Source organism: Metopolophium dirhodum, chromosome 7 (assembly GCF_019925205.1).
Source record: "Metopolophium dirhodum isolate CAU chromosome 7, ASM1992520v1, whole genome shotgun sequence".
In the NCBI taxonomy this organism is placed as follows: domain Eukaryota; kingdom Metazoa; phylum Arthropoda; class Insecta; order Hemiptera; family Aphididae; genus Metopolophium; species Metopolophium dirhodum.
The window spans coordinates 20,035,234-20,056,179 of record NC_083566.1 but is presented as its reverse complement, the minus strand read 5'-3'; the positions used below and the strand labels follow the sequence as shown (position 1 = coordinate 20,056,179).

The 20,946-nt window shown below is 29.9% G+C and overlaps 1 protein-coding gene across 2 annotated transcripts in view; it reads right to left on the bottom strand.

Annotated features, from left to right (window-relative positions):
* Window positions 1-20,946, bottom strand: part of LOC132948373 (sodium-dependent transporter bedraggled) — a 90,098-nt gene that overhangs the window by 41,945 nt on the left and 27,207 nt on the right. For both annotated transcript variants that reach the window (XM_061018803.1, XM_061018804.1), the window contains exon 3: window positions 16,315-16,917. In XM_061018803.1, the coding sequence (XP_060874786.1) occupies window positions 16,315-16,917 (603 nt within the window). The remainder of the gene's footprint in view (window positions 1-16,314; window positions 16,918-20,946) is intronic.

Below are 20,946 nucleotides of genomic sequence, written 5' to 3'. Positions count from 1 at the left end.
ATTCGTTCAATTCTCAAATTCGAATTGTTGTTGTTTAGGGCTTAGAGTAATGTCTCTGTAACCAATGTCCTGTATATTTACTTATCATACACCTCGTAAATATAATAATATACTGAAATATATTAAAACTAATTACGATTTTATCAAAATATGCTGTTCGGAGGACTACACATATCTCAAACTCTGATTCTGATGTGAAAATCTGATAAAAAAAAATAATAGTAAAAATTTGCGACTTAATATCATTAAGAATACAATAGGTACTATATTATTATTATAAGTGTAGATCATATAGTATCGTACTATGCTACGATTCTAATGAAACAATGCTGAACGCCTGAACGCTCTATTTAATAAATTGGTAGAAATTGATATTTTTTCCAAAAAACTAAAAACGAAATAAACCGCAAGAAAACGTAGTTATTCATGCATCGTACTCACTATTATTTTTTGTCTGTAGGTATATTAGTCGCATGCCACACTAAAACCACAATATCGTCTCTTTATGAATTAGGACTCACCTAAATACCTAACTCTAAAAATACCTGCGCAGTAATTATACACTTAAAAAAAACAAAAAATAATTAAACCTTTTAAGAAAACGTATTACAATAATATACTATAACACATATTCTAATATCTACTAAAAAGTAAAACTGTAAAATCAGAAAATTAAGACTTTAAAATTAAAATATGTCAAAGTTGTATGCACGAAAAACTTTTGGTATTTCATTGGTAAAGTCATAATACGAATTTAGCTAACCGAATCTAACAAATAAAAAAACGAACAGAAATCATGAAAATGCAACAAAGTTTGATGCCTATTGCCTACATTAATAATTATTACCATTACGTCGAACTTCTGACGAAAAAGGCTCAAGAACGAGCAATTGGCGTGTACTAGCTATATTATATTATTATATTGTGTCAACATGATATTATTATAGGTATCTAGATATATACGGATTAATAATATTATTACTATTGCCCGTCATAATTATTATTGTTATAAATTTTATTATAATGCATTGTTAGTTCTAATATATTATATACAATCAAGTAACTGGCTTAGCTCCTGTTCAGTTTTCCAATATTTTTAAATTTGTGTGATTACTTAATGCTTACAAATTGTATATTCTTTTTATATTTTTCTTTAACCAAAACAAAAATTAAGGATGTTTTGTGTACATTTATACTATAATAATTATAATTATTATTACGTGTACATACCTATAATATTTTTTAAATATTTATTTTACTCGACTGTAATTACTGACATTATTTTAAAATCGATTTTTTTCTTTTATCATTTTTATCATTCCGAATATTTTATGTTTATTGGAAAATGAAATAACCAAATAATATGATTATTTCAGATTTACGTACATTTTCAAAATTTCAAGCATAACTCATAAACACGAATTTTTCCGGAGATGAGACCTTTGTGGTGACCAATAAATACCTTTTATAAAAACACCCCTAGTTATGAAATTCTGACGAAATCTTGAGAAAAAGTTTACAGACACACGACACGCAATTATTGCTTCTGGTTAGTAGTATAACTGTATTATCTTATGTTCAGCTAATATTATTAATTATTTTATACCTATTATATTGTTAATGGTTAACAGTAATGCAAAAATATTGTGATAATGTAGGTACACCTTTTATATTATTATAATATGCACGTGTTTCAGTGTTAGAGTGATTGTTATAAATGATTATTACCTGCGGTCGCAGTTACGTGCCGTGCGTGGTGAATATCTCGGATCGACGACTCTGTCCACAGTATCAAGCACTCGCGTGTCTTCGATTATTAGATGATCGGATAAACGACAGTAATAACAACAATAATTATTGTTATTGAATTTCGGATTCGGCCCGTTTCCGCGGAGTAACGCACTATTGTCGTTGTTGTTGTTGGCGACCCGGCCGGACGGCGACACGTGTGCAGCAGCAGTTACCGCGTATCGTCCGCGACGACGACGACAACGCTTGCGGCGCGACGACCGCAACGACGCCCACGCTACAGCGCGAACCGATCATCGTGGCGAACTCGTCTGGTACGACGGCCGCCGATTATCTGTCGTACGGCACAATAGGTTGCCTATATTGTGTTGTGTAATAATGTGTCACCGCGTTTCCGCGTTTGTTTGCCTATGTATAATAATTATAGATAAGGCGCGTACGTAGTGTCGCGGGCCACGTGCAAAATTCGGACGGCGGCGGTGGCGTGATCGGCGTTCGGACGTCCGCGTGAACTCGACGACGTTCCACGACTCGAGTCGGTCGGTTATTACAACCGAAATATCAAATAACAACGATAAGCCGCAGACGGGTTTATCTACTCCCGTAATTGTAATATTCAAATATTATTGTCGGTTGATGTGATGTTATTATTGTTCGTTGTTCGTAAAAACGACGAGAAACGGACAGAGAACGCAGCCACTAACCGCAACGCTGAACGGAAAAAAAGATTTTCGTGCACGCACACGAAACGCGGTATACAAGCCGACCGCGGAGGCGGAGAACGAGAACGTTAGCGGCGGGCGACACGCACTGCAGGCAACGGCCACACGACGACGACTGAGCAGCGGTGTATATGCACCATGCACGCGGCGTACAATGGGATGGTATAATAATGAAGGTATAGGTAGGTACTAGGTAGGTAGGTACACACCGCCGTCGTCGAACGGCTGCGGTCCGTACGCGCGGACGAAAAAATATTATGGAGAAAAGAACGTATCTAGTCGGACGGCCGCCGGTCCGCGTGTCCAACGCCGCTGAGGTCATCGGGTTTGAGTTATCATTATTGTTAATATCATATTATTAGTTATTACTTATTTTAGTCTAAAGAATGGATTTTTAAAAGTTTAAAATAATATGGTTCTTAGATGCTCCAACAAAACCTTAAATTATGCTTTTTTTAAGTCAAATAATTTAAAAACCTATACACTGGCTACAATAAACAACACATGTATAATATTATATTTATGTAGTATATGTTTACACTTTACATTAAACTTTATAAATGTATAATATTTACATATACTAATCTACCGCCCATTAATTGCACATCATGCAATCATAATTATTGATTCTAATTTGCACCATGACTGAAACTATGACACAAATAATTTGATAATTCTTATAAAATCTAAGTATAATAAATTCTGATATTAATAATAGTAGGTACCTAATAAAAAGTATTGAGGATAATTTGTACATTATATTTTAATTTTAGTTTATTATAGTTTTAAATCATTATAAAATTAATATTTTACTATACATTTGATGTTTATACTTTACTTAAACATAAATAAAACAAAATTCTAGGCCAAAACCGTTAAGTACGTTTAAATTAATAAGTGGGCGAACATTTGCTTTTTTGAAAATGGAAGAAAATAGTCTAGATTTGTTTTTTTTTCTGGTGGAAAATGGCAATGTCCAAATATTGTTATGCGAGTCCTTGGCCGCAAACGTGACCACGCGAGATGGACGAAACTTCGACGAAGTGTCTCTGTCCGGTGAATCGTTTTCCCAGCCATTATAGTATATTATTATATTCCTACCTATTGTCTTTTTATATAGGTTCCATATTCCATTATACCTATTACCTGATATATAGCCACAAAATGTAGTCCGCCGCGGCCGACAACAGACGATTATTATTACACCCATACTATCGTGATCTAATGTTTACCTACTCAATGCTGTTGTAGAAACCTGGTGGGCAAGGTGCAAGTGCCATATGTTTAGGACCAAAATTCGGACATAATTTTTTAATTATTACCTATTACTAATACCTTTATTATTTATTATGCAAAATACTATCTACCTTTGTCTTTATTGTTCGTGTACACGTTGTTTCGTTGTAAACATGTGCAACTCAACTTCAATATTTATGCCGCATATAATTAATGGGTTAATGGGTACATATTATCGACATTTATCGTGATATAGTATATTAATTTAGGTTATCCTTAGAAAGTATTTTAAAGTAAACTGAAGGAGCTTCCACATCAAAATACGCGAAAATCTTCCAAACCTTGACTAAACCACGCCTACCTCAAGATATTGTCTAAGAAGACCACGAACCCAAACCAGACAACTTATAAACAAGATTTCTTTAGCGTAAATTATAATTAAAACGTATAGAACTATATGTATAATATTTTGTAATATTATAATATTACAATATTGTAAAAACATTAAGTACCTTATAGTATGTTGAAACAATAAATTTAATAAATTAAAAAAAAAATTGAAGCAGATAACTGTACAGTTGTATAAATATGAGTAGGTATTTTTTATGTATATAACATTGTGTTATTTATTTTTAACATCTTTATTCCCAAAAAGTAATTTTAAATATTACTTTCCTATCAATAATAATATAATAAATTAATAAATTAAATATATTATATCCATACCATTATAGGACATTGACTTAGCTACCTAATAAAAATGTACCTATATTATGTGTTTATTTTTTAAAATAAATTTTTGTTTTATAAATTAACTTAGTTATGATATTGATTTGAAATAAAAAGAAGTACAACGTAAATATTTTACCTAATATAATATATTTATTAGTAGTAGTTCAATGCCGAACATACAGTTTTTCAATTTAAGTCTACATTCATTACGAGAGAATACATTGTTTGATTTTATTTTTTGTACATTTTGCATAATATTATTACTATTGAACAGTTGTTTACTAAATAATTGTACAAATTATTTTTTAAAAAAGTTTCCAAAGGGCCTTGGATAAACAAATACCCATCACCCATGTGTGATGTGTCTATATAAATATAATTCAAGTTTTCCGGTCTAAAATACTACAAACAATATCTGCAAATGCGCCCTGGTTCGTCAGAAACGAAGTCCTTCAAACTTCCCACAGTTAAAACCTACATACAAAGTCTCTCAATCAACTTTTTTAACTAACCAAATCATACAAAAAGTGCGCAATATTTCAAACTAAGTGACAAGCCTACTCTCCGTCGGTTCAAGCGTGGACGTCCCCAGGTCCCCATGATGTTCTCACAACAATAATTGAAAAAAAATTAACTATAAATTAAAAATGTTATTATAGTTACCTATGTTATTATTTTCATATCATATCCTATAATTCTAATTATCATTTATTCTATGTATCCAAGTACATTTTTTATATAGGTACTATTAATTGTTAAATTGCCAAAAAAAATAAACTTTACAGTATGTGATGTGATGCTGTGCGTATTATATGATTATAGGCGGTAACATTTTATATTTGTTTGGTATGGAAATCGTCGACAAAACGTCATTCTTCAATTTTACCACATATTCATCAAACGTGTCTTATGCATTCGTACCTACTTGTGTATCCGTACGTATATTATATACCTAATAGGTACCTATATATGGTTTATTTTCTTATTAGTTTTATATGAATTAAATGCATATTTCATTAAGAAATTATTATGATATGGCGACGCGGTTTAAACTATAAAGTAAAGATAAACAAGTATTTGTAACACACTCAATAATTTATTCGGGTTTATTTCAAAGATAACGAGTACCTAAGACAAACGAATTGACGTATAAAACATATATTTTTATTACGTGTACCTACCTACTATGAACAATCTAGACACTTAATATATTAAAATTATTACATTGATTAGAATTAAAACGAGGTGAGGATGCTATAATGAAAATATTTTTGTTTTTATATAGGTAGGTAGTAGGTACTATATTAAATGGTACAAAATTATTGCAATAACACTTTTATATGGATATTCTATAGATTTGACACAGATTGTACATTTAATTGTTTAAAAGCAAAGAAGACATTTTTAAATAAATTTCCCACCAATAGAGCCGTGAAAAATAGAAGAAAAAATAGTGGTATAGCTTCATTAGCATCGCTAAAAGTTTTGTTTTTAATATTGGGCCACCCAACTTTCTGCAATATCTCAATAATTTGTTTACTAGTTTTAACACTAATCTTTTTATTGAACTAAAAATAAAAATATTATTAGTGTTTAATACCATAATAAATTAGGTATATCATTAGCAGGTGGTATATACCAACTGCTGATATTATTTTTCTGATGAATTAATAATAAAGATAATATTTACAAAGTAAACGGTCCTACATATTATTATAAATTCAATGATACAATCGAAATATCAATCACAAGCTCAATACGTAATAAAATATTATGTTATTCAGTGTAAACATTATTTGTAATTAAGTAATTTTACTCTAAATTAATTCATAAGCAATTATATACACACTTGAAATTAATTTATATGATTTTTAAATAGTTACGCTACATTGTATTTCACTATTTCTCAATATATACTCATTATTACAATTTTTTCGAGGGTGCTTAATGTCAACGCTTGACATTTCAATACAATTTATAACAAATACAAATGCGGAAAGTGTAAAATTATATTACTTTATATAGCTACTGATAAGTGATAATAGGTATGGTATAATTTTCTTGTTAGACAACCGTAAATAATACTCAGCAGAACAGTATAGACTCACTATTTTAGAGTATAAATTGATTTGATGAATAATATTAGTATTTATAATTTATTCTATATTTAAGAATACAATTTTAACATTGTGTTGGCTCTGAAGTAAAATTATTAATGGGACAGTATAATCATATTATACTATAAGTTATAACATCAATTACCACAAGGCTATCAAATGCAATATAATTTTTTATCAGGCACAGTATAATAATAAAATTATTTAGGAAATTATGGGCTAAGTACTATTCCTTCTCATAGCGTATTCTAGTTATGCCATTACCCTAATATACTTGTTATTTTAAAAATAGTATTAATAGGTATTTATATAATAGTAGGTATAATGCCCAAGGATATATCTTTTATACCTATATAATATATATTATATAGTTAAAATTTTTCTTAAAACTTTTGATATTGTTAAATAATATGTGATCCTATTTATTTTTTTAAAAAAACTATTTTAAGTACGCTGATTGTACCTAAACATAAAAATACATATAATTTACATAGTATATTGAAAATGATCATTACAATTTAAAATTACATTTCATACTTTTTTATTCAATCATTAATACACTTTAAAAGCCTACCTACAACTTACTACTATAAATACCTTTTTTTATATTTTTGTATGAATACACAAATAATTTTAAAAATCATTTGAATGAAATTCTTGGTCAATAATATAAAATATATCATTTAAATGTATCATGCCTAGACAGCCATATAGCACACGTCATAAATTATAAATCTCTGCTTACCTATTTACCTATCTGTAAACCTCAACATTTTTAGCCTAATTATTTTTACATTTACCAAATACCGGTTTTAAACATTAAATTTGCTAACGCAAAAACATTATTATTGATAACTTAATAAATAATTTATAATCAGCTCCGAATCGGTTAAAAATAATAAGATAAATTGTATACGTAGTTTACATTTAACACGGTAGGTGTACCTACCTAATATTCTAATATGATTATCGCTTAATAATTTGAATGAAAAATAATAAATAATTTTATTATATGATTGACTAGTCTTATAGATGTGGTAACCCCTGATTAATGCTGGTATACATTCAATTACATTGTTCTCAGTTAAGAGTGTAGGTTTTGTAAAAATATCTGGTAAACTGATAAAAAAATATTATTCGAGCTATAAGTATGTAGTATAATATTATGTAACTTAAAAATGAATATAAACACCTATCTGTAATTAAATTGAATTAATTATTTTATAAGCCTCTTTTATTATAATATTATTTAGTATTTATAATGTTTTATTGGGTAACCTAACCAAACTAAAAACGATGGTTATTAAATTACTAATATAAATAATTATAAAAGTAAATCTAGATTATTTAAATTTTGTTTTGAAGTTATTAAAGCCATGACTATATACCCCCCGAACGGTATCTTTTTAAATGGGAATGTATTTAAATAGGGATCTTCATAGAAACGTAATTTGTTAGGCATTATCTCCGAAGAATACCCTTGGAGTTTTCAAGCACTCTAACTTTAAAACATTAAATCTATTTCATTTTCTTGGTTGTCAATTTAAAAGTTAGACATTATCTCTATAAATGATATGACTTCAAACCAGATTATATTTTGGTATTATAAGACTGGTGTAATTACTAAAATACTTGATTGAATATTATGTATGATAAACACAACAATCGTTCGTTTTTACAAATGTTTTAAACGAGATTTCTTTGATATATTATTTTTATATTTATTTAAAATATGATTTAAGACAATACAACTGCACCTTGCTAGTTGCTACTAATGAGTAATAACTAATAATTAATTATGATAATATTATATAATATAAGTACCTAATGTAAAAACTGTATAAACAAAAATCTGTGTAAACACTACACTTTCAGCGCTTAGCGGACGTCACATTGTAAAAGCACTGCGCGTAAAATTTAAATTGTGAAAAGTCGGTTGTAAAATAAAAAGAGCAATAAAACAATAATGTTAAGACTTAAGATTGTATACATCACGTACGTCACACAATTTAAAAATAAGTGGAGATAAACTACTAAAATAATCACATAACATTATAAGGACGTGGCATGGGATTTAGATTCACATGACTGTACTTTTGGAAGACACTTTAGAGTTATATCGGATAGTGTTTATCTGTAGGTAATATTGTATGTGCGTTGCACACTATGCAGTGGAGTCAACACGCTCATTGGTTCCACCACCAATGTTAATGAGGCGATCCTTCAACTATAATTATACATAATTTATGACGTATACTATATTATGTACCTGTACAAGTATAATACGATGGAAATCTACGGATATATATATTATGTGTGTATACTGTATATATAATTTAATAATTTTGCTATCCACGTATTATTATTATTATTATTATTATAATAGTGAAACACTGAAACGCTTATAGATACACAGATTCGATAACAAAACGGCATAACGCAGTAACAATGTCCCGATTGTTTTCGGTCAAGTGAGAAACTCGAGTTTTGATAAACTTATTAGGTACAATAATATATTATAGACACGATGAAAAAATAAATAAACAATCGACTATAATTAATAACCAAAATAATACTGTCGAAAATCTTCAGTGATGTAGGTACAAAAAAAATATAATAAAAATACCGATCATCAGATTAGTGCAGATCGTCCGATATAATATACCTAAACGTATATAACACGCGCACCATATATTATATTGTTATTATAACGGTCATCGTCCGTGGGCGTCATCGTGACACTACACGAGCCACTTTTCCCTGAGTGTTTCACGTTTGTATTTTATTCGGCCGATTAAAACGTAATTTTTTCACACGAAACATCACAAGACAGTTTAAGGGTTTCGTAATATATAACCCGAGTGGCAATCGCATTGCTTGTGTAATAATAGTCTGGCGGTGGCGTGCACTCGAAGGATCGAGAAATGTTTATTTTTCAAAAATCAATAGCTCATTTCAAATACGTTCACTTTTTGTATTGTTCCTATTGCATCCACAATTTTCACAACAATATTATCGGAACTCGAAATGGATTACAATAATTACAGGATTTAACTATAGAAATTCGTATTAGAACAACTTATATGTACGGCAAATAATATTTCAGCCTAGATATAAAAATTTAAAAATATGTATTTATTTCAAGATTTACAAATATAATCGAGAATCTACTCTATATGGTGAAAATGTTAATATGATGAACTTATTTGTCTTATTCCGCGGATTGTATCTAACTGTTTAAGTTTATCGTTTGCTAATACAGTGGAACCTGTATATAACGGACAGTCACTGGACCATAAAAAGATGACTGTTATAGACAGGTGTTCGTTGCAGACAGGTTTTGGTGTGATTTTATTCAAACTCACATACGCGTATCTATTTAATAAAAATATTTTACTTTTATGAAAAAAAAGCTGATAATACCTAAATATAAACCTACATATTGAAAAAAGTAATGGAAAAATGTAATTTGTAATGGAGGTATACAATATAACAATTTGAATTCGATGATTTATCATAGTACACGAAAAACATTTCTCAGCAGAGATGATCTGACAGCCTATGTCAATTATCAAGTATATTTCAAGATATTTTTATTGATAATGCTATTAAAGTACTTAACTCATTTTGCTACATATTAGTATTACGGTAGGTTGATTTAATTGATTTAATTTGTTATAATATAAACTACTTATGAGAAATACTGTAAGACAATAAAAATTAAAATTAAAATCTTGAAATTAAAATTAAATTTTTGATGAATTTCTAACTCAAAATAGTTTTCAAATTTTCGTGATTTTGACGAAATTTGTCAAAACTACCTTCAGACGCTTATAAAATATTGTTACGGATTAACGCTCAACTTTTTTAAAATTATTACCCTAATAACAACTTATGAGGATCCTTGTTTTCAAATTTCAAGTTTTTGACAAACCAAAAAATTATTATTCGATAGTAATTAAAAGAAAACTAAAAAAATTTCGAGTTCTCATATTTATAAATAGCTAAAAAAAAAATCAAAATATTCTGAACATTTTACCATGGAAAATGGCCATGTAAACATTTTGTGAAAATTTAAAGTACCTACCTACGATTATTCGTTTTTGAGTCACTGCAAAAATATAGAATACTGATTTATAACTGATTTTGTGTAAAAAATCTTTTTTTTTCAATTTGTTTTTTGTTTTTTCCAGTGTTTTTTGAAACTATTGAGAATTTTTTTTCGACCAATAATAATAACGTTATTGTTATCGGCAAAATAGGAGTATGTTATCGGTTATAACCATTGCATTTACGTCCCGGATGCAATTAAATTAAAGTTTAAATTAAGATTATCGTCCGTTATGGAAGTATTATGGAGAAACATTACTGTTAGCATGCATTTTAGAAAGATTCTGTTATAGATGGTTCAAAATACATGGTAATACCTATTTTTTTATGAAACTATATCATATAATGGTGTCCGTTATATTTGCAGGTGACTGTTAAGACATGTTTCACTGAAACTGCGTTTTAATATTATGCTCAAAAAATAATTGAGATATAGTTGTAAATTATATTCAAAACTCTAATCATGATCGAATTACATAACTGTTCAGTAAATTGTAAACTCGAATAATTTGAAGCCCTATTATGATTGTAATAGTTGGACAACTAGGTATAGGGACAATACTGCTCCTGTATACAAATAATGTATTATTATGTAACTTAAATCTTAATGTTTGTGCTGTAGTACTTTAAAATGTTGGTCTTCTTAAACCTTATAGTAATTTAGGTGTTGCTAACATAAGTCATTATTATACTTTTGTTTTATTAGATCATTTTGAAGAAAGAACAGTCGAATAACGATAACGAACACGATAACGATAGATCGTTATGCCGAGAGCACACGTAAATACTTGACCTCTCGTGAGTTTATAAGTTACTCAACTATTATGTACCCCCTCGATGGATTTACATTCTGATGGCATGGCATTTATGAGACTTTCGAAACCATCGATCACTAGAATTTAGCTGCATAGAAACATAATAATATATTACTGAATGACTACATTATACTTTATAAAATATTATAATTTTTAATAGACTTAGTTTTGTGATTAAAGAAACTATACTTAAACTTCAATTAGTCTTCAACTTCATTACAACAGTTTCAGTGATATTTCTATTGACGCTAATTTGATTTAGTAATATATATATAAAGTATTGTAATTTGTAATGATATACTTATAAATAGGTATACTCACTAGAAAGTAGTCTCATTTAATTTTTAGGCGTAAATTACATTTTATAGAGCATTTTATTCTTACATTAACTATTAACGTCCATACCAATTTAAAAGAAATAGGTGTACAGTATACTCAAATCCATATCAAAAATTAAAAATTAAACTTTTTTTACTAAAATAAACAAATACACCCAACTTTACCTCTGCACCGTTATAAGTTATAGGTACATATATAGACCACCATCAATAATTTATTTTTCCAATACCTTCGCCGTACACAACCCCCACTACAACAATCTTACATTCGTCAAAGTCCTTCGTTACGACAACATCTCGTTAGAAAACCGCACGCTTGCAACAAAAATATAACGACTTATGCAACTTTTTTTCGACCACCGTTCTCATAATATAACAAACACCGCGATAATTATTAATTATTTTACTATTCTATTTAAATTCAACTATATGCAATCGATCACTATATTAATCTTATGCAGACCTAAATCAAACTTAAGTAAAACACATAGGTGAGATGAGTATCCAAAAAAAAACCCACAATTATATATTTTGTGAAATTTTTATGTTGTGCCTCTGTGAGGTCGATTTTGGAATATGGAGTCGTTGCCGTTGTGTGGGATCTAAATACCTCTTGCGGTATGAATCAAATTTAACGGGTTCATTGCACGTTTCTTAACTTCATAGTGTATAAATTAAAAATTGATCACTCACCCCACGACTATTCTCTAATTATGCACTGGCGTGGTCTGAATCGTTAGCTGACAGAAGGTTTGAAGTTAATTTAACTTTTCTGAGACATCTTATTTATGGTATTATTGACTCCCACGAGCTATTAAACAAATTAATTTTAAAGTTCAAACATGTCATGACCGTCGTGTGTATTTGTTTATTTTACTTATATATGCAATACAAATTATTCAAAAAATTAACCATTACATAGAATGATGAGTATATAGCAAATAAGGATCTATCAACTCCACTAGTTTAAATATTTTATACGTATTATGTAAACTTTTGTGATGTTTTCGTGTTAAATTCAATTTATTGATCTTTTTGTGATAAAATCAATTTTATGGTCTTTCTGTGATTGTGTACTGTAGCACCCCCCCCCCCCCCACCATACTACTATATTACTTGTATAAAAGTGATTATTTAGAATTTATAAATGGATATATAATTACAAAAATAATCATTCCTGCAAATATAAAATAATTAGGTACTTAAAATAACGTATTTACCAACAAATGGACTAAATAAAAAATAAGTTTATAACTAAATACAATTGTTCGGAACACAAATTAATAAAAATTGATAATACAAGATTTTGATACTTTATCAATATATAACACAAAATCGTTGTAAACAAAGTTGAGTAAGTGTCTGGTTTTAGGACGCCCATATTGTTTAATATAAAGAGACATTTTTTTTGTCAAATGTTGAGAAGTGCCGACTGGAAATATGTTCCAATAGGCACATCTACTGATCTACAAACAAGTTGCTTAAAATTTGAGCTCCAACGGATATAGTTAACGGATTAGCCTATAATAACGTAGTTTATTGGAAAAGTGTAAATATTAATTCTGGGTCCTAGATATTATAACATTATGTTTGACAGCATATATCTACAACTTTCGGCAGGTGACTGCGGTATACAATAAAACCTTAAGAGTACATTACGTAAAAATTCACCTGTCACTTTTCTATTTGTGCGATGTACACCTGTTCACCATTCCGTTGTGTTCCTGTATACAATAACCGTGTCGCGAAAAATAATATATTATATATTTAATCTTTATATTTATATACAAATAGTAAATATATTATATTAAGTATAGGTATAATTCTGAAACGAAGAACTATTTTATTTCAGAATTGCTGTTATTACACCAATTGGCAATGATAATAAATTGTTATATAATTCAAGTACATCATACCTATAATGAATATGCTATAAGAAACTATAATATTTGAAACACATTAAATGTGCAATTTTATTTACGAGGATTTAATATTGTGAGATCATTTGTGGTTAGAAAACCTTGATGAAGGTCTTATATTAAACCTACAACACTTGCTCGACTTTGAATTTGGTTTAGGTGCTTGATCAATTTGACCTTGTTAAAGAAATTAAAACTCTTATAAACGGTTCACGATAATATATTTAATTAATTTAAATTATACCAAAATATGAAATTACATGTTAAATCTTTTTTCATTTTCGATTCTTAGTTAAATTACATAAAGTATGATTTGGAATTCGTGATTTGTGTAATAGTTTTTCTAGTTTTTCAATATCAGATGCTATAAAATAATTACTTAAATTAATTTAACGTATACGTATATAAACTTTTAGTGAGGAGCTATTAATTATAGTTTTGAAAATGTTAAAATAATATAATTGCAGTAAAATAATAATTGTTGTTGTATATTATATTACCTATATTACGTTATATCCAAGTATCCAACTATTAAAACTTTTACATGAACATAATACATTATTTAGTCTATGAGTTTTCAACTTTCTTAGCAGTGAAATAATTTATACATGCAATGAATATGCTAACCTACATATTTGGCGTTATATCAATAATTTGAATACAGACAAGTTAGTTGTCCACATTTTTATTATGACGTGACTCGTAGTCCGTAGGTGCCTATAAAAAATTATAAATTATATTAATCTTATATTAATTATATAATATTTTAGATATTCAAAAACCGTCTTTAAATCATAAAATTGAAACTCCCTATAGTTACGTTTTAATGTTTAAGGCATTGTGTGTGATGGTCATATTTGCATTCATACAAATATTCACGCATTTATTGTGATAAATATTCGATACAAAGTATTGGCAGTTGTTGGTTAGAATATGATAGATAATTGACCATGCAACCCCAATAAATGTTAAATAATAGATAAAAATCTAATACGGTCATGAATTTATAACATACCTATATACCTATGGTTGAAACCATGGCGAATTTATGATTTTCCGGAATAAAATGTTATTTGTTTAAGTATACCTACCTGGCTACCTACAAATTCACAAATACAATATATTATTATAATCATATAATATAAATTATAGGTACCTAAATTCAAATTTAAAATTAACTGTACTATAATATGTCTATATGTCTATATTTTACTATGTTTAGTCAATAATTCTTATCACATAATAATTATTATAAAACAATTGTATAATAGTATGGAAATAACAATACTTGACATTAAAGTTAAGCAATATCAGTAAACTTAAGTCCCCAACCAAACGTTCTACAAACTAAAGAACGGTTTAATAAAGTATAAACGCGCACGTGGAATTATCGTGACCTAAATATGTAACGTACCAATACTACCTATTATTATAGGCTATAACATGTAAAATGTAATAAGTATGTTAATATGTTATCATGTACAATACTACAATGTAGGTACACAACTTTATTATTTTAGCAGGTATAATATTTCGTGAATTTTGCACTTATACAAATTGTATATCCAACACAAAAAAAACTTAACGTGCATTATGTATAAGTATTATTATTTCTTTTGAAATACGAATTAAATTAGTTTTTTTTATACTTTTTTCATTATAGCATATTAGCTTTAAAGACATGACGAATTATAAAATAAGTATATCAATAATTATCGTAAATTGGACGAGGGAACGTGGGTATACATATTATTTTATCAGAATTTTACATATGACAGGGACAATGTAAATGTTATCAAAGTCGCAAATAGTAATATACATTGTAATAAGTCATTATATATATTATATTTAAATATTATTGTGGTAAACATTGTAATTTCCATTATTTTATTTACAATAAATATATCGATTTACACACATGACACATCTATATCGTTTCGAATCACACCGTCTAAAAAAATCTCTTTCTCTTAACTATGCACAGTGATCTCTTGTACCGTGACGTAGATCTAACAGGTGATACTAATATAAGCGTAGCTCAAGAGACACAATGCTCTACAGTTTAGTAGTGTACTTATAATATCGAGAGTCACCAAAATGGAGGCTTGTGAACAAACTTATCTATAGAAATGTATTTTTATTTAAAAAAAGTTAGGATATAGTTAATTATAAGTTTAAAATCATAAAAAGCGGTACAATTACATTGAAAACAATGGATTCTTATATAAATATTTTTAGATATATGACGTATATGACATATGTATTGCCGTATAGGTAACTGTATAAAAATGTCTTTTTTGTCCCTCTCCCCCTTTTAAAATTCATGGCTACGCCACTTTACGCCTGTGGCCTATTTATGATGTGATCAGCTGAGTGGTGACTCCGAAACAGCACAAGCGCTTCAGTTGACCAGTTAAGTTGAGGCGACTTTCGCCGGGACGAAAACGACACAAGACTCGAATATACTCGTAAAAACGCCGAATAGGTAGGTAAGCGAATGTACATGTCTATTTATACATATACAACGATAATAATAATATAATATAATAATTGAGACAGCGATTGCGCGCACCAACCTGAGCGAAGAGACGAGCCTCGGTTCCTGTCCTGGTTCCTGGTCGGCGCCGGATGCCTGCAGCTGATCCGTGCTCGGTTCGACGACGGTAGCATCGGCGACCGCGACGGCCGCCCGTAACTGGAGCCCCTCCTGTCGCTGCACCATCACCGTCGAGGCGACAGCGTCTTGAACGCTCCTCCTGCGACCGTACTGTCTGGGCCTGGCGGTCGACGCCGTCGGCGACCGCAGCCTGTCAGCCACATCCACCGGGAACGGAATCGATGACGATAGGCCGCGCGCCTGCGGTTTGGGCCTCAAAGCCCTAGAACCACTCGCGGCCACTGTTATCATGGCGGGTGCGGGGGTGGTGGCGTAAGTCTGTCGCTGCAGCTGCGGCTCAGTGGACGATGGCTGTGGCCGGCAACTGTCACTGCGATAGTGACGGTGGTGTCGCTGCAGTGGTATCCGCTCCGCCGAGGTTGTCGCGTCCGCCGGCCACGGTCGCCCGTCGTCTGTTGACGGCCCCGGTTCCCCGGGCAACCGTTCGTCGCTCAAGCGCCGTTCTACCGTCGCCTGCACCGTGGTAGTAACGCAAACTGCCTCCGCCGCCACTGACGTACCACTGCAAAGGAAATGCATTTTGTTACTACTGGTCGAGTGATTATTATGTAATATATAATATTTCTATACTTAAATAAAAACACGGGATAACTACGAGCCATATGGGATGTAGGGTGATATTAATATCTCAGCGCAACAGTGGCCAATGCCGCATCAAACGATTAATGGACATAATTTTAAGGGTTATTATTAAGCCATTGTTGCATTATCATGAAACATAAAATATATCGATGAAACGACATAATATTTTGTATGTTTCATTATATATTATGTAATGCTGCATCGTCTAGTACTAGAGTGTAATATTAAAAAAACAAAGCTAGGCGGGTGTTACATTAAAATATTTCTAATTCACAACAAAACCTCATATAAATTTAAAAACAAATTGATGGGATAGGCCACTGATTCAAGACTTCATCTAGCCTGGGCTATTACTAACTGATTATCTTATTAAAATATAAATTGTATAAACTAACTTTATAAATGTTTAAAGCAAAAATAAATGATTTAATTCCTTTCAAATAAAACATTTGCATAACAATTTATTATTATTATCGGGGGCGGAGTGATCGAGCGGATTAAGGCGTCGGTTGCGACACACGCCGGCGCCGGTTCGAACCCGGCCGCGGGTGGCATATTTCTTCGGGCAAGCCACCCGGGCATGGCCGATACCTACAAGTGCCCACTAAAAAATCTGCCAAACCAAAAAACACACGTGTTTTACAAACCTACAATTTCCTCCCCTACAAACAAAAAAAAAAACCCAACAGCTAATGGCCATAGTTGCCGGGCTTCATGATCAATATAAAAAAAAAAAAAAATATTATTATTATCTTTTATTGTATTTTGATATATACGAATTGATAGTTATTTTGTTACAATATTTTTATGTTTTTATTTCATAACTCTTATATTTAGGCATTATCGGTTAACAATATATTGACAACACCAAATATCAAATTTAATTACATGTAGGAACAGTTATAGATAGTCGATGATAAACTTGTAATATACGTACCTATATAAATTATTGCAGGTGACATAATATTTGTGGATTGTTTGATTACATAATACATCAGATTAAACAATTGTTTAAATGGCTTAAAATACAGTATTTGAATCGTAGGTACATCATATTTTTATCGGACTGTACAATCACAGAATAGATGAAATAAAATTAAAAAATAAATAAATTTCATCTATTCTGTGGTACAATATTCACAAAAATAATAAATACAAAATATATTATTTTTTTTATGATGTATTAGAATATCATTAAATGCTATGAGCATAGGTATATAGAGACATAAACAATTGATAAAAGTTTTTTTTTTTAAGTTTCATCATTTAATTAAGGCGTTTCTAGCTAGGTAGCAATATTAACATAATAGGTTTAATAATTATCTGGACATGTTGTCACTGGTGATATATGTCGCTCTCCGCAGTCGTGAGGTATTTCCTCTCTTGAGTCAGCAAGGGAGGACTTGCATTTAAGTTGTAATAAGTGGCTCCGTTCCAGTTTATAAGCGATTGGAAGAATTTGTTTGTTATTGAGTTTAAGTCTTTATGCAGTGCTTTGTTGCGTATAAACCAGGGAGCATCTGTTATTATGCAAAGTATTTTGTTTTGAAATATTTGTATTTTATTTAAATTACTTTTAGCACAACTGCCCCATATTGGGCATGCGTATAAGAGCATTTTTTGCTTATTGTTGATTTTCTATTTATTATTGAGAACAGAACTCATAAACGTTGGCATGCTTGCTGGAGTTTAGCTGATAGCTGGTGAGGCCACAAATTGAGTTTTTTTCATCAAGAATAACGCCTAAGTATTTTACCGAAGATTTCCATGCTATTGGCACGTCGTCAAATTTAACTGGTTGAGGTGATTGTGATCTACGTAGGGAAAAAAAGTACTGTTTGGCTTTTTGTTGGTTTTATGAGTATTCTCCATTTTTTGCACCATAGAGAAATAAGAAGAGAACTGTTTTAAGATGTTTTTGGACTGCAGTATTGGACATGAGTATCCGAAGCTTCACAGTAGATGATAATATATCGTCAGCAAATATGGCAATATTTGTATTCCTAGTTTGTGGAATGTCGAAAATATAAAAATTAAACAAAATAGGGCCTAGTTTTGATCCCCGAAGAACTCCAGCTTGAATAGATCTACAATATGATTGCGTTTCGTTTATTCTAACAATAAAACATCTGTCAGTGTGAAAGGATTTTAATTTATGTATTTTACGTACATTAAAATATATATTGTGGTACGTTTGAGTATTTTAATGTATAGAAAAGACCGTCATGTCAATCATGGTCAAATGCTTTTGCGATGTCCAAAAAACTGCACCTGTAGGTTTTTTTTTTTGAAATTAATTCATAATAGTAAAATGTAGTATAAAATAATTTCTAATATATTTTTTTTTAACATTTATTTGAATATATATAATCTGTAATAGTAGTTACAATATAAGCATATGAGCTAGATTATACAGTTGACTTTGGAAGCGTGAGAAGGAGTAGCTACCCAGCAGTAACACTCGACGAATTTCTAATATGAATAAAAATGAACTAAGAATCGATTTAAAAAATAACTTAAGTTCCTTTTATTGTAAATTATACAAATGTACCTACATTTTAGTCGATATAAAATTGTTAAATATCCTAACTTATAGTAATGACGGGTATAATTGTTAACACACAGGTATAATCTAAAAAGTAACAATATTATAAAACAAATACAGTTTTCCATAGTAGGTATAGTACCTATAATATTATAGTTATAAACACATCTAAACTTCAAAATGTGGACAAGTGGGCGCCGCTCTGCTGTACAGTAGGTTACAAGTGGGTCAATGTAATGGATGGTGTTAAATTTGAATTCAATGATATAATATCATTGTATAAGAAAAATGATTCTGAGCGAAAGCGGTCAGTCAGCCTATGATATTACTAAGTATATTTGATGATATTATTGTGAGTAAATTAATTTATATATTTACCTATTTATGTGGAACCTTGTTTCAGTGGCGGATAGGCTCGCCAGGATTTCAGGATTTTCCCGGTAGGCCCTAACCTGTCCTCCTGTGTTGATGTATGGGGGCCCTAGGACCATTTATCAAATACTAAACTTTGAAGATTGAAAATAATTTTAATAAAGATGAATATAATATTCTTAAGCACTCTACAAGAAAAATACCATAATCATTTTGCTATAAACAATATTTATTTTTGTTCCCCGTATCGGCCATATCATTGGAAAAATTGAGATTTATTTTTAGATTAGAGTTATAGAAAAAAGTTATAGATTATAGCTGTACTTGTATATAATGTACCAATGCGTTGGTTATACGCTTTTATAGTTTTTTAATTTTTTTTTTTTCAAAATGTTTGGTTTTTATTGCTGATTTCGAAACTCTTAAAAAATATGTACTTATGTGTTTTTAATATTTTTCAACTGCTATAGTAACAATATATCTGGAGTCTTGTATTAAATTTTCAAAACTTTTACCCAACAAATAAAATTTTATTGATATTTATAGACAGCAAAACTACAAAAATTGAAAATTGAAAATGTCATTTTATTTGTTAAAGGGTAATGTTTGAATATCCTATTGTGTAAAATTAATAATTATCACTGTTTAAAATTCACTATGTATACAATATAATTTATTGGTCGATTCTCATATCACATGATTATTTTAGACCAAATTATAATACTAAAACATATTATACTTGGCATAACACCGAACATATTCATATACAATTTAAACAGCTACATATTTTAATAATTAAAAACATTTATGAAATTTTGTAACCTACCTACAAAAATGGTATATTCAGGGACGCTTGACGCCTAGTCAAAAATATGCGTTGGTTTATAAGCAATTTAGTCATTTAACATATGATAGCGTATATTAACATTGGCAACAATTGTGAGTGGGATACATAATATTTTATTCATCAATACGTACTTAATATAAATATGTGTAGGTCAGTTCAACAAATTTACATTTTAAACTACCTAC